Source organism: Balaenoptera acutorostrata, chromosome 17 (assembly GCF_949987535.1).
Source record: "Balaenoptera acutorostrata chromosome 17, mBalAcu1.1, whole genome shotgun sequence".
Classification (NCBI taxonomy): Eukaryota; Metazoa; Chordata; class Mammalia; order Artiodactyla; family Balaenopteridae; genus Balaenoptera; species Balaenoptera acutorostrata.
The window spans coordinates 78,926,506-78,945,837 of NC_080080.1; the positions used below are offsets into that span (position 1 = coordinate 78,926,506).

The 19,332-nt window shown below is 45.2% G+C and overlaps 1 protein-coding gene across 1 annotated transcript in view; it reads right to left on the reverse strand.

Annotated features, from left to right (window-relative positions):
* XKR4 (XK related 4) overlaps nucleotides 1–12,179 on the reverse strand; it is a 354,325-nt gene extending 342,146 nt beyond the window's left edge. The window contains exon 1 of the mRNA XM_007168635.2: nucleotides 11,344–12,179. Within this exon, the coding sequence (XP_007168697.2) occupies nucleotides 11,344–12,179 (836 nt within the window). The remainder of the gene's footprint in view (nucleotides 1–11,343) is intronic.
* Nucleotides 12,180–19,332: the final 7,153 nt, after the last annotated feature.

Here is a 19,332-nt window from a genome sequence, read left to right on the forward strand (position 1 = left end):
TCTTGCCAGCTGACCTGCCCTCTTCTGACCTGTGTGATAATCCAGGACTCAGGTCCAAGTCCCTCAGACTGCAGACCCCACTGGTGCCCTCAGTCTCAACTTGATCCCATAAACGTGACCATCATCGCAGCTGGAGCTTTTGCCTTCTCTGTCCCCAGAACAAACTCATCTAATGGAAACTTAGCCTGGCTGGTGAAGCCTTGCTTTAAACTTTGCTGTGATGCGTTACAGAATGGGGGTCAGTACAATTTTCCCACTCCTACGACAAAGGATTAAAAATTCATCCTCTGATCATGGAATAAAATTCTCCATCTTCGTTCATTTCTCTCATGGCTATTTTTTTTCGTCCTCCAACTAATCAATTCATGCTCGATCCACAATACCCACCTCTTCTACTAGCAGATCAGAGAATGGGATGAAATGATAGTTTCCAGGGTATTTGGACATAGTTCCTTGATCAGAACTTCAGGTTTCCTCCCCCTTACTCATTTGATGCCAACCTTAATTAATTAATTAATTAATTTATTGACATATAGTTGATTTACAATGTTGTGTTAGTTTCTGCTGGACAGCAAAGTGATTCAGTTCTACATATAAATATAGACATATATTCTTTTTCATATTCTTTTCCATTATGGCTTATTACAGGATATTGCATATAGTTCCCTGTGCTACACAGTAGGACCTTGTTGTTTATCTACTTTATATATAATAATTTGTATCTGCTAACCCCAAACTCCTAATTTATCCCTCCCCAACCTTTCCCCTCGGTAACCATCAGTTTGTTTTCTATGTCTGTGAGTCTGTTTCTGTTTTGTAAATAAGTTCATTTGTATCATATTTTAGATTCCACATATGATACAGATAGATACTAGTATATTCTTAAGTAATTGTAATGATTGTTTACTTTTCAGAAGCAGGAACACAACGAATACTTATGCTTTCATTGGGATTGTGTTATATTACCTACTCCCATCTAGAACTCAGTTTTTCAAACCCGACCATCACCAACCGATTCAGGAAAAATCCCATAGGATATCTGTGACTGCCACTCTTAATAGTAGTACATCCCCTAGAGATCGGAAACCCTATAGGACATCCTTCCTAATTTATATCAACAGACCCAAGTACTAAAAATCACTTTGGAGAGTTTTCTAGAATTGACCTACATTTTAAAAAAATGATTGTTATTAATTTTACTTTGGTAAAACAGCAAATTAATTAATCAGCTGAAAACTCTATCAAGACGAAAGAAGGTTTTCCAAATCCTTTCCCCTCTTTCCTGAAGGATCATTTCTTCATTGTTACTGTCACACTGATGCAGTGATTATGCCATGAACTAATGAAGGAAGTGATGAGGGACTGTCTTCTAACTGTTACTGCTACAATGGCTACCTTTGTGTTGAGTATTGACTCTCTGCTCCTGAGAAAAGACCTGGAAAGTAGAGAATTGAGCCCAAAACTGGTATCTTTATTCATAATTGTTATCTAGGCTGCAGAAAGAGGAATCAGACTGCTATTTACATGGATGAAATCTCCTAGGCTGGGGGTTCAGAAAGGTGACTTTTTTCTTCTTAAATAATGTCCTTCTTTGTTGTACAGTAGAAAGTAACACAGCATTGTGGAGCAACTATACTCCAATAAAAATTAATTTAAAAAAATTTTTTTAATTAAGAGGGTAGGTCTCATGTTAAGTGCTGTTACCACCACAAAATTTTTTTTAAAGAATGAATTAAAAAAACATCATATCATACACTTTAAAAAAATGTACTTGATGGGAAGTCAAATCAAAGTCAGCTCAAGTCTTTTTAGACTCATATCCACTGTAGATCCTCCTTTTTTCTATATATGCCTGATTTTGACTGACTCATCCTTACCCACCCCACACACTGCCCACTGCTGTTTGTGTAGAAGGATTCCCCTGACAGGAAAACAGTGCAAGTACATAAAGTAAGCAAAAGAAGTAGAACTGATTCAAACAGCCTACTTATGAATCATAAAAGGGGGAAAACAGTTTGACATACTTCAGACAATTTTTAAATAAATGTTTAAAAAAATTTTTTTTTAATGTAAGAATCTGAAATGTTGTCGTGAGGTTGAAAATTGTGCAGTGTCACAACAGATCTCTAACATCCTAAAGATCCAGGCAGTCCCCAACTGGGGAAGGTTAAGGGGTTGATCTCTTCTTCTGGCAGAATGTAACACAGCCCTGTTCCTCAACAAGTGCAGGCCTGGATACAGTATCTTTGTATAGCGTTTAATTCAATTTCCAGCATATTAAATCAGTGACAGTGTAACCCAGGACAAGCTTTTAATTTTAAAGCAAATCTAGCTCTGACAACAGCCTTCTCCTTGACCTAATGGATAGTTCTTTTTAAGCCTGTGAAGCACTGTTCCTATTTGTTAATCCTAGCACTCCAGCTGGGCATACCTCGCCCCATGAAATGCAGAAGGCAATTCTGGCTTCCCAAGTCTGTATGGTACATCTCTTAAAATCAGTGATATGGAACACTCTGAACATCAGCTTCAAATACTTAGATATGGGTTTCAATGAAAATGGTTTAATTTGATTATAACTAAAATTTGGAAATGATACAAAATAAGTTGCATTATACAAATAAGCTTAAGATTCTCTCTCCACATATAATACCAATTCCTGGGTTTCGGACACTAATACTGTCAACTCTGGAAACCCCCTGTAGATCCCCTTTGACTGACTTACACAATGCTGTAGTCATGGCCTTAGAAGAACAGACTTTCCGGTGCATATACTCTGGGGACTGGACAAGCAAAAAAGAATTCATAATAAGAGCAGGATCAAAAGATTGTAAGCCTGGAAAGAACCCAGAACACTATTTTTGACTAATCACATCATACAGGTAGAAAACTAAGACCCAGAAGGAGGAAACCAAAAGAAGACCTAAACTTGGGGGGCCATCGGCAGGTGCTGTCACATGTAAACCCAGGACAGTAGGTGACTGCCAGGGGTCTGAGCTCCCAAGTGGCCAAATCATCTGATCCCCCTTTAGTCCAGTTCCCCAAAAGGCAGCTGCCCCTCTAAATAAGATCCATCGTTGATACACTAACTGTGACCCTCTGCCTTCATCTCAGGGTTAGAAAAGATCTACCGTTGTCCTTCACACCACCTCTTGCCTCTAGAGGATTTCTGGACTGATCCATTTCCATTTTAACCCATCTTTATTATCCCTCACCATCAGTAATTGTATGAGTTCTGTACATACACTAGACATGGAAGTAATGTTCTATGGTGATAACAATTATGGTGATGATGGTCATGGCCGTCATAATAGCAGAAGCTACAGCTTTTCTTTGAGTAGACAAGTAGGAACACCAAAAATCCCCCAAATCATTCTGTATACAGGTGTATTCTCAGAAGGTCAAGAGTAGGTAAGAATTAAGTGAAAAATATCTATCCCAAAGCTTCCCCAGTCTGACTTTTCTATCAGCAAGAACAGGTAAGTGAAGGTGAGCGTCTAGCTGCATCTTTCTCAGAAGGTAACTAGTATTTTGTGAAATTCAGCCCCACTTTCCTAGCACTAGTAACCGACAAAAGAGCTGCGTGATTTGTTGTATCCTTTCTAGATAACACGGCACCTTTTCTGCTTCACTGTACCGTTAGCAACTCAAGAAGCAACAAGGCAGCAAGTGCAGCTACACTCATGCAAAGAAGAAATAATAACCCCTGGGCTTCATTCACAGATCAGCAAATAGTCACTGAACATGTATGCCTACACATGGAAGATCCACAACTACTAGAGTAACCTCCTGAGGATTTGCCCATGGTTCTCCTTCCCGACCGGCCATGCCAACAGTTCCCAAGGACACCATCATACAGCTGGAAGGAAGTCACAGGGTGTGGTAGTCAGAATTACGCATACCATTCAAGATTATACTTCCTGTTGAGAATTACTGAATGTTTTTCCCATGAAATCCATCAACATCTTCCAACTATTTTCCAAGATTATACCTGAAAAGCATGACTAGCACCACACTGCACCTTCTATTTGATAATATGTAAGAGTAATAAGTCTGATTCTAACACCTAGTCTTGCTTCCATAAGCTGAGAATGTGTGCTATTCAAATTCTAAAACAAGTCAAGGAAATGTGCTAATCAGATTAGCCCAGGATTCCATATAAAGGGGAATCATTCTAGTATTTATCTGTTACTCAGTGACTGGTGCTATTTAAATTCATTGGTAGACTATTCCATTCAAACTGTAAAAATATAGAACATATTTAACAGACGTCATGTACTTGGATATTCAAACATTAAGGAGCTTTTTTGTAAGTGACTGAGCAAAGACGTTCACAGTTACTGACCCAAGGATTGTGGACGCTATTCAAAAATGATAGCATCCATTGCAACTGCTCTGAGAGTAGCCTGCAATTTCACGGGGTATAATAAGTGTAACATTTTTTTTTTTACCCTTGTAAGTGTATAGTTCAAGTGAATGGAAAAATTACAACTTTTGCATTTATTACAAAGATACTAAAGTAGTTATATTTACCACACAGATTTATGCATAAATTATTCCAGCTCATAAAGAAACCCAAGTAAATGGACAGAGGATTGTCTGATTGTATGTGGATTTATATCTGTGAGCTAACTCAGAGATTTAAATACCAAGCTCAGCACTCAAGGCTGTGGTGTGGATTTGTGATGCTCCAGGGAAGATACTGGGTCCATAACCAATGAATAGATTTCAAAGTGACACAGCTGCAGTAATTCAAGCAAACTCCTACTTCTTTCATGCAAAAAAAAGCAAAGGTTAGTCCATTATGTTTGAAGCAGCACGTAATGATAGAAACTGTCATAAAATCTCAGAGCTGGAAGATGATCTAGTCCAGCCCTCTGTATAATAAAGTATCTTCTACCGTAGTTCTGCCTACAGTTTTCCAAACTATGCTTAGACACTCCAGTGATGAGGAACTCGTTACTTCTAAGGAATCTTAGCTGATCTTCGGATCCCTTATGACTACTTAAAAATGTTTTCCTTACATTAATTCAAAATCTCTTCCTGTAGATCCTATCCATTTTGTCCCAGAGGGTTGACGCGGAAGTTTCTTCCACATTAGAATCCTTCAGTCCCAGAGCTCTCAAGTTTTCAGGTTTCTCTTCTACCAAATCATCCTCAGTTACGTCAACAATTTCCCATGTTCCTTTTTCTCCCTCCCACCTCAGTATTGAATTCTAGCCTAGAATCTGTGCAGAACTACGTGACCTAAAGAGAAAAACATTTAAAATTCTGTCTCAATTTCCACATAGGCAAAATGTGTCACCTCAAAGATGAGTCTGGGGCTTCCCTGGTGGCGCAGTGGTTGAAAGTCCGCCTGCCAATGCAGGGGACACGGGTTCGAGCCCTGGTCTGGGAAGATCCCACATGCCGCGGAGCAACTGGGCCCGTGAGCCACAACTACTGAGCCTGCACGTCTGGAGCCTGTGCTCCGCAACAAGAGAGGCCGCGATAGTGAGAGGCCCACGCACCGCGATGAAGAGTGGCCCCCACTTGCCACAACTAGAGAAAGCCCTCGCACAGAAACGAAGACCCAACACAGCCAGAAATAAATAAATAAATAAATTTAAAAAAAAAGATGAGTCTGAGGCTCACATAAGAAAGAAAATGTGGAAACCCTCTGAAAACTGAAGTGTTACACAAATACAAGGAACCATTTTCTAAGGATTTCAGTAAGGTGAAGCCCACCACATCCTAAGGAAAATCTCTTCAAAAAGTAACGCAAAATAAACTTTTGCCAAGAATTTACTTTGGTATAAATACAATGAATTTCAACCAATCTGTTTACAACTCTCCCAAGATGTTGGGCCTATTTATATGCTCCAATTACATCCACACTGAATCCGTTTAAAATCAATGGACTTTTATGAATGAAAGGGACATGATCGAGTTAGAGAGGGATTGACGACATTTCCTCTGAACCTTTCAACGTTTTGCCACTCCTTTGAATAAAACAAGGTTTTCACACTTTTGTCAACAATCCTCATCCTTATAATCCTTCAATGGTTTCTCAATGCCTCCAGAATAAAATCTAAATTCCTTTCATTGTCCAGCCCAACTAATCCTCCATCTTCACCTCTAGCTACTGTCTCTCAATCACTCTCTCTGTTCGAAGCACACGTTTAACCTGCCTTATTCTTTCTTGCTTCTCTTCCCTTTTGCACAGTCATATCCAAGCCCTCACTGCCAACCTCCACTTTATTCCAGTAGCAGACCTGCCCACCATCACAACCTCTGCTCAAACATCTCCTGCTCCAGAGTCTTACCTGAACCAATAGGCGGGTTGAGTTTCCTGTTTCTATCAGAGTGCTTATTTCCCAGGACTGAAATTGTGTGTCTACGGTTCCATCTTCCTCATCAGACAGTAGATTCCTTGAAAGAAGATGTGTACTTTATTCATCTTGGGACGATTAGTAACTAGCATAGTGCCTTGCGTAGAGCAGGTACTCAATACAGATGAATAGATAAATTAATAAGCAGTAGAAGGAACACAGATATATGGGAAATGACCATTCAATAAACTCAGGAAAGGGCACCAATCTTGCTTGGCCTATGTCAGAATTCAGAACTAACTCAGAATCAATAAGGTACTTTTTCAACACTCGAAGCTGTACCCAGTATGCTATTTTCCTACCCATTCCTTACCTCTAGAATTTTTTATAATTTGCAAAGCACTTTCTGCTTATTCACATACATTATGCCATTTAGTCATTAATGCCACTACAACAACCTCAGCGTGTCCAAGTGGTGTAGGAAGAGGAACACTGGTCAGATGATCTGAGCTCCAGCCTCCGTTCTGCCATTCAACCACTGGTGTGTATTAGAGAAACATCCTAACTTGTCTAAACTCAGCTCTCTCTCGAACTTTGCCAACCTTAGTGAAGGTAAGTTGTCATTTTTATACATTGTTGTCCTTATTATCCAAACTGGCATTTGGAGGTAGCTAATTGAGCCAGAAAAAAATAGACTTTAGGGTCAGACAGGCCTGGTTTTGACTCTGAGGTACATCACATAATAGTTGGGTAATCTTGTGCCAGTTACTTAATCTCTCTGAGTTTGAGTAATCTTTGAGTAATCTCTCTGCCAGTTTTCTCATATACAGAGGTACTAATGCTTAGACGAGAGAGGAGTATAAAGATATTTGTAGATGTTTAAAGTGCCACATAAAATTCCTGTTATTATAATTCTTGTTTGGGCAGGTTTATGAATGGCATAGAACAATGTTTCTCAAAGTGCTTTGTGTGCCACATGATTACAAGAGGATTTAATAGCTGTGCCTTTAAAAACTTATTGACAGGGGCTTCCCTGGTGGCGCAGTGGTTGAGAATCTGCCTGCCAATGCAGGGGACACGGGTTCGAGCCCTGGTCTGGGAGGATCCCACATGCCGCGGAGCGACTAAGCCCGTGCACCACAACTACTGAGCCTGCGCGTCTGGAGCCTGTGCTCCGCAACAGGAGAGGCCGCGACAGTGAGAGGCCCGCGCACCGCGATGAAGAGTGGCCCCCGCTCGCCGCAACTAGAGAAAGCCCTCGCACAGAAACTAAGACCCAACATAGCCAAAAATAAATAAATAAATAAAAGAAATCATGTTATGTGAAAAGTAAAAAAAAAAAAAAAAACACAACTTATTGACAACTGCACAACAGCTTAGTAAGTAAAGGCGCTGAGAAGTCCTGCTGTGGAGAGATCTGCTTAATTCTGCTTAACCCATCATTTTCCCAAGTACCTGAACATGGGACACATGTTAATACCTTGTGGGGGATCAAGCATGAGAAACACAAGAAAGCTGTTCTTCCACCAGGTGACTCTCATGATAAGATATTCAGAAACAAAACCAAAAATGGTAAAAATACTCCCCATTCTACCATACACGGAGTTATCAGTTACCATGTGCCTATTTGCTAGTAAACAACTAAATATGTACGTACCTACACATGTACATGTGTAGGAGAAATTCAGGTCAAATTTGAAGAGCAAGTCATAAACTCTGAAGGAAGAAGATGTCTAGATATAATTGATCATGGGTATTATGAAGACTAAAAGCTGTTCTGATTGCGCGTTTCTGATTCCCACTGGCTGAACTGCACTCTTAGTAACTTCTGGAATCATATGATGTGAACAAGAAAAAAAAAGTACTTCCTCATTCATTCACAGACACAGTTCCTTTAAAGTCATAATTGCTCTTTTCACATGGTAGCAAAAATTCACTTCATTATTTCAAACGGCTCTTTCCCAGTATCAACTCCTGCGACTTTAAAAGCTACCATTAATTTTTCCATTAGTAAACGTTAATTAAAATGAATATGTACCACTGCTTTCAGCCGCTGCATTTGTAATAAATGTATGAATACATGCAAATCTTGTCCAAAATGTTTCAAACAGCTATTTCTGAGCAAGCAAACACTTTGATGGTATTTCAAAGGATTTTATCTACAGAGAGCTTTCAGAATCTGACCCTTACCTAAAATAACTTGAATTCCATGGAAATACAATGAACAGTTACCAACCTAGCTAAAATCTATTTTATTGATCTTAGAAAGTAGCATGTTAAAACATGAGTAATGAACTCTGAGCTTTGAACCATTGATACCTTGGTGTTTCTGCAACATTTGTGTACAATGCATTGAAAAGAAAAGCTTGAAAAAGCAGAGGGATGCTCCTAATTAAGGAATCATAGTGGTCAAAGATAATGGTCTAATATAATAATCTGAGATGAACTGCATTTCACCAGCTTATTATCAAAGATGCACCCATCCCCCCAAGTTCCATTCCAATCTTCTACACTCAGAGAAACTGAAAGAATTCAGAATGCATCTGAGTGTTAAATTCTATGAACTCTCTGACCCCATTTCAATTTCCTACATTAGGTTAAAGGTGTTGGGTTTTGTTTTTTTTTTTTGCTTTGTTTTTAACATTATAAGGAGAAAATGAGGCTGAGTCTTAGATCATGCTTCCACCAAGTTACCCCAACATCCTCCAAATATCTTAGCCAGAATCTAAGAACAGTAAGATTAGATAATTCAGATATACATTATTAAATACATTATTCTGAATATGCAAATAAATATATAAAAACATATGCATATATCTAAAAAAATAATATCTCCTCCCAAATGACCATGTGTTAGCAGAATAAACTTTGAAGCCTTTAAGGAAAATATTGTAGAAATGCTTGACAAAAAGGACCCGCGTGTGACCACAGTTTCTCCAAGGGTTGGGCTGGTGAATGCATTTGTCTGACAGCCTGTGGTTTTCCTTCTGCACTGAACCTTACCCATCCCTGCCCCCCACCCCTCCAGAGCTTTGCTGTGTGGCCAAATGACCCAGTGGCTATGGTCTCGCTGAGATGTATTTAGGCCCTTTTCTTTTCCGAATTATTTCTCACTTTCTGCATTTTATGTCCTGAGACATTAAACATCATGTTTCAACTGGGAAAATGTTTGGTCTAGAAGGTCTAGTAAACTAGAATTTGATATTCAATTTTTCATAAAGTATAAATCGGTAAGAAACATAGATAGTTCTTCAGTTAATAGAACTGAGAAGTGTTTGCATTATTTACATAAATCTAGACATTTTAAAGGTAAAAGTGAGTGATTTCCAAATCCTGCATGAAGTTTGCAGAAGTTAACAAATGGAATGTTAAGCTTCATTTACCACATTATCAGATTAAAACTGCTAATCATACGAATCTCAACCCGTAAATAATTTCAGTAATTAAATCAAGCCTTTGAGTTCTTCATCACACTCGAAAAGCACCAAGCTGCAAGTCTTTGCAATAGTCAACCATGGAAAATATAGCTATCACATTAAACTGACGCTTCAAAAAGTCCTTCAAGTCCAAAGCACGGAAGTTTCCAACATCAGTTTGTATGACTGCATATCATATAGCACTTTTACCAGAAAGTATCTGCTTGGAAAAAAAGTTTCTCAGTTTGAAAAGTTACTGTCTGTGGCAATGCTTACCCTGCTTTACAAAGCAATGGTCCCGGAAAAGACTGAAAAATAATTACACTTGCTCTTCTCAATGAAAACACTACACTTCACCGTAAAGAAAAGGACGTTTTTAGCTCCGTTCCACAAATTCTCCGAGTTGTAGCAGAGTTAATGACTCATAATCATTTTGGTTTTTTAATCACAAAAATAACTACAAATAAAATTGAAAAGGACAATGGCATAGCAGAGTGTAGTCCCATATCAGTGCACTTGTGAGGAAGTTTCCTCATTTCACTTACACTTACTAAGTTATTTTAAACACCCCCCCCCCAAAAAAAATAAAAACCCAAAAAGCAAAACTCTGGGATGTTAGCATTTAAATGCTTCAACACAAGGAATTCTTGTAGCTGTAAAGTATCACTTCAAAAAGCTATCAAAAACATATAAAACCCGGAGAAATGCATTCCTGAGCGTACCACTTCATTATATTCCTAAATCCAGGCTGTGACGGTTCTAGTGATGACTCCCTCTGCCCAAAGGAACCATATTCCAGTTTGTACTCCAGTTTGTAAGTGGAAGTGATATCTGTCTAAAGACTTGGTAGATCAGGTGACAAGCAGCAAAGCAAGTCAATGAAAATGCCAAGTGTGGTCTAAGTTTACAAGACGCACCACCCTTTTCCAAGGGTTCTTAGTTATCCCAGAAATCAGCTGAGGGGATACTGCAGGATAATCAGAAAGGGCACCACTAGAGTAAGTCTGGGTCCCATAAAGTGTACTTACCGGTATTTCGAGATGGGTATAAAAATAGATATAGATATACACAGTCCCCCCAAAAGACAAGTGTGTCCCTACTAAGCTCTTTACTTGAAGCACAGTACTTCTCCAGCGATGAGAATTAAAATGTGGGTACTTCTGAACAGCAATAACTCCATCTAACTAGAATTAGCAATTTTTCTCAGGGAACAAAAGAAGCCAATCAAACTGCAACACACACCTCAAATTCAACATAATTAAAAAGGATTTTTAGAAGACGTGATAGGAATCCTCTCCTACTCACAGAAGCTCGAACACTAAAAATGGGGGGGGGCAGGAAGGGGGGTGTAGCACATAAAGAGAGAAGCTGGTTGAACGGAGTGGGAAGACAGAAGGGCTGAGTGCTCAAAGCCACTCTGCTGCCTTTCCCTTGCTCCTCACACGCTAGGTTGTGATCACAAATTTAAAACCAAACCAAACCAAACCAAAAAGCCCGGAAGGAGGGTGACTAGGGTTACTACCACAGCAACCCTCAACGATTTTCTTGTGCAAAAGCAAAGCAGTGGGAATGCACGAGCAGCAGCCAATCTCCCGCTTCCCCCGGCCCCGATACGGTACCTCCAGATCTGCCCGAGCTGCAAGACGTGGACGAGTGACTGCAGGAGCCAGAGGCAGAAGGAGCAGGACGCAGACCTGCGCTGGCCGCTGGCCCGCGTGGCCCCGCTGCTGTTGCCGCCGCTGTTGGCGGCGGCGATGCTGCTCTTGCTGGCGTTGGACGCTTGCCTCTGCGGCGTGGAAGGGCGAGCCTCGCCTTCCGCGGCTGCAGACCCGCTGCCGACCGCCGTCTTACAGTCGGTTCCGGGCGGCGGGCAGCTGGCGGCGGCGGCGGCGGCGGCGGCGGTGGCGCTGTCCTCGGTGCTGAAGTCGTGCGCAAACCAGCGGAAGCTGAACACTTGCACCGAGAGCGAGCCGAGCACCACGAAGAAGAGCGTGAGCCCGAACCACCAGCGCTGGCCGCGCAAGTAGTAGTCCACGGCGAGCCAGATGTCCGTGCCCACGTCCGCGAAGTACACGGCCACGGCGACCAGGATCCAGAGGCCGTCCCACAGCGAGTAGCGCCGCGGCTCCGTGCCCAGGCGCAGGCACAGCGCCGCCGAGCCCGCCCCGCCGCCGCCGCCGCCGCCGCCCGGGCCGCTCGAGCCCCCGGAGCCGCCGCTGCCGGCGCAGCAGCAGTAGCAGCGGCAGCAGCAGCGGCAGCACGAGCAGCCGCCGCCGCCGCCGCCGTCCGGGCAGCAGCCGCCGCCCGCCGCCTCCTCGTCCTCGGCTCCCGACCCCGACGGCACGCCCGGAGCCAGTCCCTGCACCGAGCCCGAGTGGTCCGAGTTCTGCAGCGGGGTGAACGCCACGTCGCTGCTCTTCTTCATTTTCAGCCTCCCGTCTGATTTAGCGGCCATGATGCCTCCCAAGCGGAGAAGAGCCCTCCTTTATGTGACACCTTTCCCCGCTGTCTCCTCCTCCCGCCGCCGCCGCCTCGCCTCGCCCCGGCTTCCCTCCCCGGCGGCGCGGCTCCCCTCCTCCTGCTTCTGCTCCTGCGCCGGCTCGCCCGCCGCCCGCCGCCCGCCGGGCTGGGCGCTGGGCCGGGCTAGCGGCGCGCCCGGAGCCGGCAGGAGCGCCGCCTGGCTGCCTGCGCGGAGCCGAGCTGCTCGCGGCGCCCGGCGCGCGCCCCTGCCCGCCGCCCGCGCTCCTCGCCGTCCCGGCCCCGCGGCTGCCGCCCGAGCCGCCGCCGCCGCCAGCAGCAGCAGCAGGAGCAGCGGCCGCCGCGGCGCTCCTCGGACCTGCACATTCCTCTCCTCCCCGCGCGCGCGCTCCCTCCGCCCGCGTCCTCTCCTCCACCAGCTGACTCCGAGGGAGAGGATGACCTCATCCCTTCTCTTCCAGCTGCCGCCGCTCCCACCCCGGCTCGGGAGGGGCGAGGGAGGAGGAGGGCCCCGGAGGAGGGGCCGGGACCGGGATGCGCGGCCGAGGCGGCTGGGGCGGACGGTCCAGGGCCCCGGCTCACGGGGTTTCGGGGACCGCTGGGGGGATGTGACCGACCCCGGGGGAGGGGCGCGCGGGCGCAGAGAGAAGGGGTCCCCGCGTCCGGCCAGCGCGGAGGTCAAAGGAGACTGGGGGACCGCGGGTGTGGCAGCGGCGGGGGCTGGGTGTGCAGCTGCGGCCGGCGAGGGTCGGGAGGCCGGGTTTAACTCGGACGCCGGGGCCCCGAAGGCCGGCAGCGGCAGTGGGTGTGCCCGGCCTGGGAGAGCTGTGGACGGAGAGGGCGGCAGAGCCCGCGAGGGCGCGGAGCGCGCAGCCGGGCGGCGGAGGACGGGCGGGCCCGCAGGGAGCCCCGAGCCCGCGCCCTCGGGGGAAGAAGCGCGCGGCCCGAAGGCTCCGGCTTCTCGCGTAGGCCGGGAGCCCGGGCTCGGGGAGGTGAGGAGGCGGCTCGGCCGCTCTCCGCTGCCCAGGCCCGCGCCGCGGGGCCGGTCCCCTGACGCGCGCCCCGCGGCCGGAAACCGGCCGAGCCCGGAGGAGCGGCGGCGGTGCGGGCCGCGTCCTCGCGCAGGCGGAAAGCGCAGCACCCCCGGCGGCGGCTCTGGGCGCCGCGGGCGGCGGGGCGGGGCCGGCAGCGGCGGGCGTCGGTGCCCTGGCCCGCGGGCCGGGAGTGGCGGAGCCGGGAGCTGACGCCGCCTCCCCGGCTCCAGACAAGAACTACCTGCTCTTAAAGCTATAGGAGTCGCAGATCTGTGGAGTCCCGCAACTGCAGAAAGGACTCGAATAAATTAAACCTGTGATCGGAGTGGTTCCCCGAATCAGATATAAAGAGAATATGAAACATTTTGCGGATTGAAAAGATTCTTGAAAACCCCATAGGTATTGGATCCTTTTTTTTTTTTTGATAAGAAAACTTTGATTTGTCTCACTTAACTTTCGCAAATGTAAGAGACAAGGAGTGTAATTCTTAAATTGTACTGTGACTCACATGTTTTAAGCCCAGAGGGAAGTGAGGCAACACGTGTTGCACCGCCACGAGGAGCACCAGTGTGGTCTTCTATATCTGGAGGCAAACCCTGACACCCTCCCGCTTACTTGTAGACAGCAGGCTCAGTTCGAACTAGTATGTGTGTCATTCTTAATTAGAAGCATTATGAAGTGGAAGTGCACACATTTCTCTGCATGTAGAAATAGCCGCCCCGGACGTCTTGTGCTACAGCTCACCCACTGTTTCAGCACCAACCTAATCAAAGTGGAATTTGCCCACCCCTGTCCTTTATTCTTACAGACCGGTGCCCTGGGCCCAGGCAGGCAGGAGGGTGTTGGGCCACAGAGCCCATAACCATTACCTGGTATGTACAGATCCCGTACTTCTAGAACAAGGCATGGCCAAGTGGTGAATGAGGGTCAGTGCAGGACCACGGGAGCAAGTTAGATTGCCAAGCAAAAGGTGTATTTTAAATCTAGCTTTAAAATTGGACCCTCTTACTCAATACTCTGTAGTGGCCTATATGGGAAAAGAATCTAAAAAAGAGTGGATATGTGTATATGTATAACTGATTCACTTCGCTGTACACCTGAAACCGACACAACATTGTACATCAACTCTACTCCAAAAAATATGTATATATATTGGGCCGTCTTGAAGTAGGACCATCCTTTTTTGGGAAAACACCCCGGTTCTTTTTCCCCGAGGTCCAAATCTAAGATTCCATCTCCAGGGCACTACAGCTGATCTTACTTTGTGCCAAACCACTGGGGAGAGGAATGATTCCTTAGGTAACTGAGTCCTAAGAGATAGGGTGTATTCTAGGTCAAGTGCAATGCCTTACATTGACATGAAAAGGCTGCAGAGGATCTGGGGTTCTGGAGGCCTGGAGCTACCTGAAGTTTCCCTTTGAGCAGGGATGTTTCTTATTCAATTGTATCCTCTGCATCTAGCCCAGTGCCTGCACAGACTATTCGCTCAATAGTTATTAGTTGAATGGATGCATGGATTTATAGCGAGAACATTCCACAACAGAAAGAACGCTACATTCTGTACTAATGTTCCCATGGAAACAGGAATTATGAGACTTATCCTGTTAGGTTCTAAAAAAGAAATAACTAGTAATACTCTCCTTATTAGTATATTTATTCAAAACCGTTTAGACTTTTTTTTTTTTTTTTTAAGTTTCTGTCTGAACCATCTCCTGAAAGTGGTGGAAGTGGGAAGAGTACGTGAGTAGGAGGTCAGAGAACAGGCATTCACATCCGGGCTCTGCTACCTATTGGTCCCATGATCTGGGCAAATTGCTTAATAAACAGGATTAATATGAGGATGGGATGAGATAATGCATATTACTGCACTTTGTATACAATAGTGTTCTTAAGAGTTTCTAATCCCCTAAGTCTATTACTCACATCTCGGGATGCAGATTTTAAGATCACCTGCTCTATCATAACCACTGCATCTGTCAAGGCAGATGGACATATTGGCTAAAAGCTCAGAGTTTAGACTCAGACAGAGGTGTACTTGGGCATAGTATTCAACCCCCATGGCCCTCATGTTCATCATTTGGAAAATAGGGATGTTAACAATCTCTAGCATCCAGTGTTCTCGCCAGGAATAAATAAAATGATGCATGTAAACTGTTTGACACCGCGTCCTGCACACTCGATACACAACTTTCTGTTCATATTGTTCATGTTTCTTCCACCCCTTCATGTTTTCTGGTTTAACTTTAAAACTTTATGTTTAGCTGGTCAACTCTCCCTAAAATAAGATCTCCTCAGAGCACAGTTGTTGGACCCCCTGCCTCAGAATCAGATGGTTTTTAATACAGATTCCTGGCCTATCAGTACTGTGATCGCCTTTCCTTCAATGATCTTGTCTTCCATCCTATCTAAGGGATCCTTTCCCACTGTCGTAACTTAAACCATGTCATCACTCAACAGCTTCGTAATCTCAAGTTCAAGCATCCCGCTTTCCGACTAATCTCTCATAAGCGGTCAGCTCAGTCCCTCAGGTTCCCTTGGCCTCGATTCTGCCAGGCTTTCACGTCCCTGAACCCCTTCACACCCTGACCTTTCTCCTCGCCCAGCTTAAATCCCGCGGTCAACCCCCATCCGCACTCCCTGGAACCCATCCTCATTTCTGCTGTCCCTCTTGACCAAACACCGACGCCGCTTCAAGCCTTCTCTCCAGCGACTTCAGGCCTGAGCCTGTGCACCCGGCTGTGTCTGGAGAAAGGGCAGCCGTGCTGACTGGCCCCCTTGGATGCGTGAGCACAAACCCGAAGAGGAGCCTGTGCCTGCTCGGCGATCACACCGCGCCCTCCCAGTCCTCCTGCTGTCCTACTCTTTCCCATTATTATTTCTTTTCTTCTTTTCCCTCCTCAAACTTTTAACACCTCCTTCTGCTTCCTTGCTTTCAGCTGATGACTCGGCTTCCCATCTCACTGACAAAAATGAAGCAACCACAAGCGAACAGAGCCCACACACGAAGCTCTCGGCACCTCCCCTGCCCACCGACCAGCATCTGTACACATGTGCCCCTCCTCGACAAGGGGACCCCTCCACGTGCTTACCAGCTCCCATCCCCTCACTGCTCGAGAGCACAATTCAACGCCAATTTCCACGGCCATCAATTTCCCCTCTTGCTGGATTACCCTCGTCCCGTACAAATTAAAAAACCAACCTAACCAAAAAAACTAAAACTGAACAAAAAAAACTTCCTTTTGATTCCAATTTCCTTTCTAACTACCACTGCAATTCTCTGAAGCCTTTTACAGCAAACTTCTTCTAGAGTTGCCTAACCTGGCTTTCTTCAATTCCCGTTCACCTGTCCTCTTGAACGCACTTGACTAAACCAACAAGCACTCCACTAAAACTGCTCTCACCAAGTCCGAGGCCATCTCTTTCCACTTTACTAAACAACTCAGCCCTCATCTCATGTGAACCCTTCAGCAGCATTTGACCTAGTTGATCACTCCCTGCTCATTGAAATATTTCCTTCGCTTGGCTTTCACTATACCACACACTCTTGTTTTTTTCCCTCTCTCAGAGCCTGCTTCTTGGCTAATTCTGGGCCTTTGCTAATTCTCTCTCATTTTCTCTGTCTTTAAATAGGCTCAGTTCTCAAATCTTCCTCTATGTACCCTTGCTCTCTTGATAATTTCATGAAATCTTATGTTTTAAAATGCCACCCATATGCTGATGGCTCCCATATTTATTCCTCCAGCCTGGATATGTCCCCTTAACTTGCAGAATACCCCCAACTGCTTTCTCAACATCTGTACTTGGATGCCTAATAGACATCTCAAATTTAAGTAGTCTGAACCTGAACTTCAGATCTTCCCCCCAAATCTGTTCCTCTTTCCTCTTTTCAGTTAATGACAACTCTGTCCTTTTAGTTTCTCAAGACAAAATGACAGAGTCATCCTTGACCATGTCTTTCTCTTAGACCCCATATCTAATCTGCCAATGAATACTTTTGGCTCTACCTTCAGAACCTATTTTTATTTGATCAGTTCTTACCATCTTCTCTGATGCCACTGTGATTTGATTCCCAGTTACCTGCCACCTGGAGTTTTTGCCTCCTTACTGGTCTTCCTGTTTTCACCCTTCCACTTCTACAGTCAGCACAGCGGTCAGAAAGCTCCTTTTAAACAGCAAGCCAGATTACACTGCCCATCTACTCGCGTCGGAATTGGCTACGTACTTGGGGGGCCCAGTGCAAAATGATGCTGCAGGACCCCAGCTGCGGGCAGCGGAGTCAGTCTCCCTTCCCACGGGCTTCTGCCCCCGCCCAGAGCAGACAAGCAGTTCCCAAGAGATTGCAGCCCTCTTACTCCATGGATCCTGGGGCGGGTGGGGGGTGAGAGGCCCCGACGAATGCACCTGGTGCTGCTACCCAAGGAGGGGGCGGGCATGGCCTCGCCTCACCCTGAAATGCCATGGGGCACACCCCTGAGCCCTGCACTCCCCACTTCTAAGCCCGGGTGTCTGGGGATGGAGGACAGCAGTGATAAAGGGACAGGGGTGAGGGCACAGAGGGGAGGCCAGGCAGGGCTGGAGGATGAGGAGGTGTTGGGTGGGGAGTTGAGAAGCATCCTAGGGATGTGGGACCCCTTGTGAGCTGAGGCCCCAAGCCCCTGGCACGTGCTCCGTGGTCCCGTCAGACTTCGCTCATGAAATGCAGTGTTGTGGTTTTTTTTTTTAGATTAATTTTCACTGGAGTAGAGTTGATTTACAATGTTGTGTTAGTTTCTGTGTACAGCAAAGTGAATCAGTTATACTTATACTGTATCCACTCCTTTTTAGATGCTTTTCCCATATAGGTCATTACAGAGTATTGAGTAGAGTTCCCTGTGCTCTACAGTAGGTCCTTATTAGTTATCTAGTTTATATAGAGTAGTGTGTTTTTTCTCCAAAACTATAAAGACTCTTGAAGCATTTAAAATACAAGAGAAACACGACTCGTTTTCCATTTTAGAGTGACCATTCTGGTAGCAGAGTGGAGAAGTAAGGGACCTTGTGCAAGACCCTTGGCGGTTTGTGATGGTCCACCAGCCCTCCACGTCCACTCTGTGCCCAGAGCCGAATGCCGTGTCTGACACATTAGCAGGCATTTGATAAATATTCTGGAACAGGTTTTCCAGACAAACAGTCTATGCCTCTTCTGATGACATTAGAACTACAACCGTGGCTTTCAAAAGGGCAGAGCTGCAAAACCATAGAGACTTCTGAAATGCTAAAAGAATCAACAAAAAATGGGCTTTTAAACAAAATTTAGAGCAAAGCTAAGGAATGTAAATATTAGAAGGCAGTTGGAGAAAGAGCAGATGAGTGCTGAGGGATACAATTACCAAAAATGGTGAGAGGAGTTTAGAGGGTTGAATTGCCTAAATATTTTAATTTCCAAATTGGCATGGCAACCCGAGCTGAGTAAAAGAAATAGAATGGGATGCAATTTAGGGTCTGGAATGAAGTGTCTCCAAAGCTGGGAACACAAGCTTAGATTTGATGCAGAAAGAAAGAGGGGGCCCTGGGTTTCTTTCTATATTTTATAATAGCCTCTGACTGGGAAGTGTGTTTTGTTTCTCAAGTATGTTAGTAGTCATTTAGGTCTTAAAACGCATTTTCCCATAAGCACAAAATGGTAAATGGTGATTAAGTCCCCAAGCCAGCCAATAAAAACCTATTTAACCCTGACATAGCTGAAATGTACATTTGCAATAAAAAAGCAGAAAATACATCATTTCCATACAAGCACTTAGACAAAATTTTCAAAATACTATACTATTGAATAAGAAAGAGTTTTGTTTGTATTAGATACTGGTGCTTGAGAGGAAAACGGGAGAATTTGAAAGTATAGGCACCCCTTCAGAAGAAGGAGCTAAGCTCCTCCCCCCACCCTTCTCCCTGAAGATAGCCGGCACTTAGTGACTTGCTGTCAAATAACAGAGACCAGGAAGAGAAGGGGAGTAATTTTGTAGTGGAGAAGTCTGGGAACATCCTGTTGGCCGGGTGATCTAGGTCAACATCAGCTGAGATAAGTCATGGCCACAGCAGAGACTCCTGATAAGATGAGAG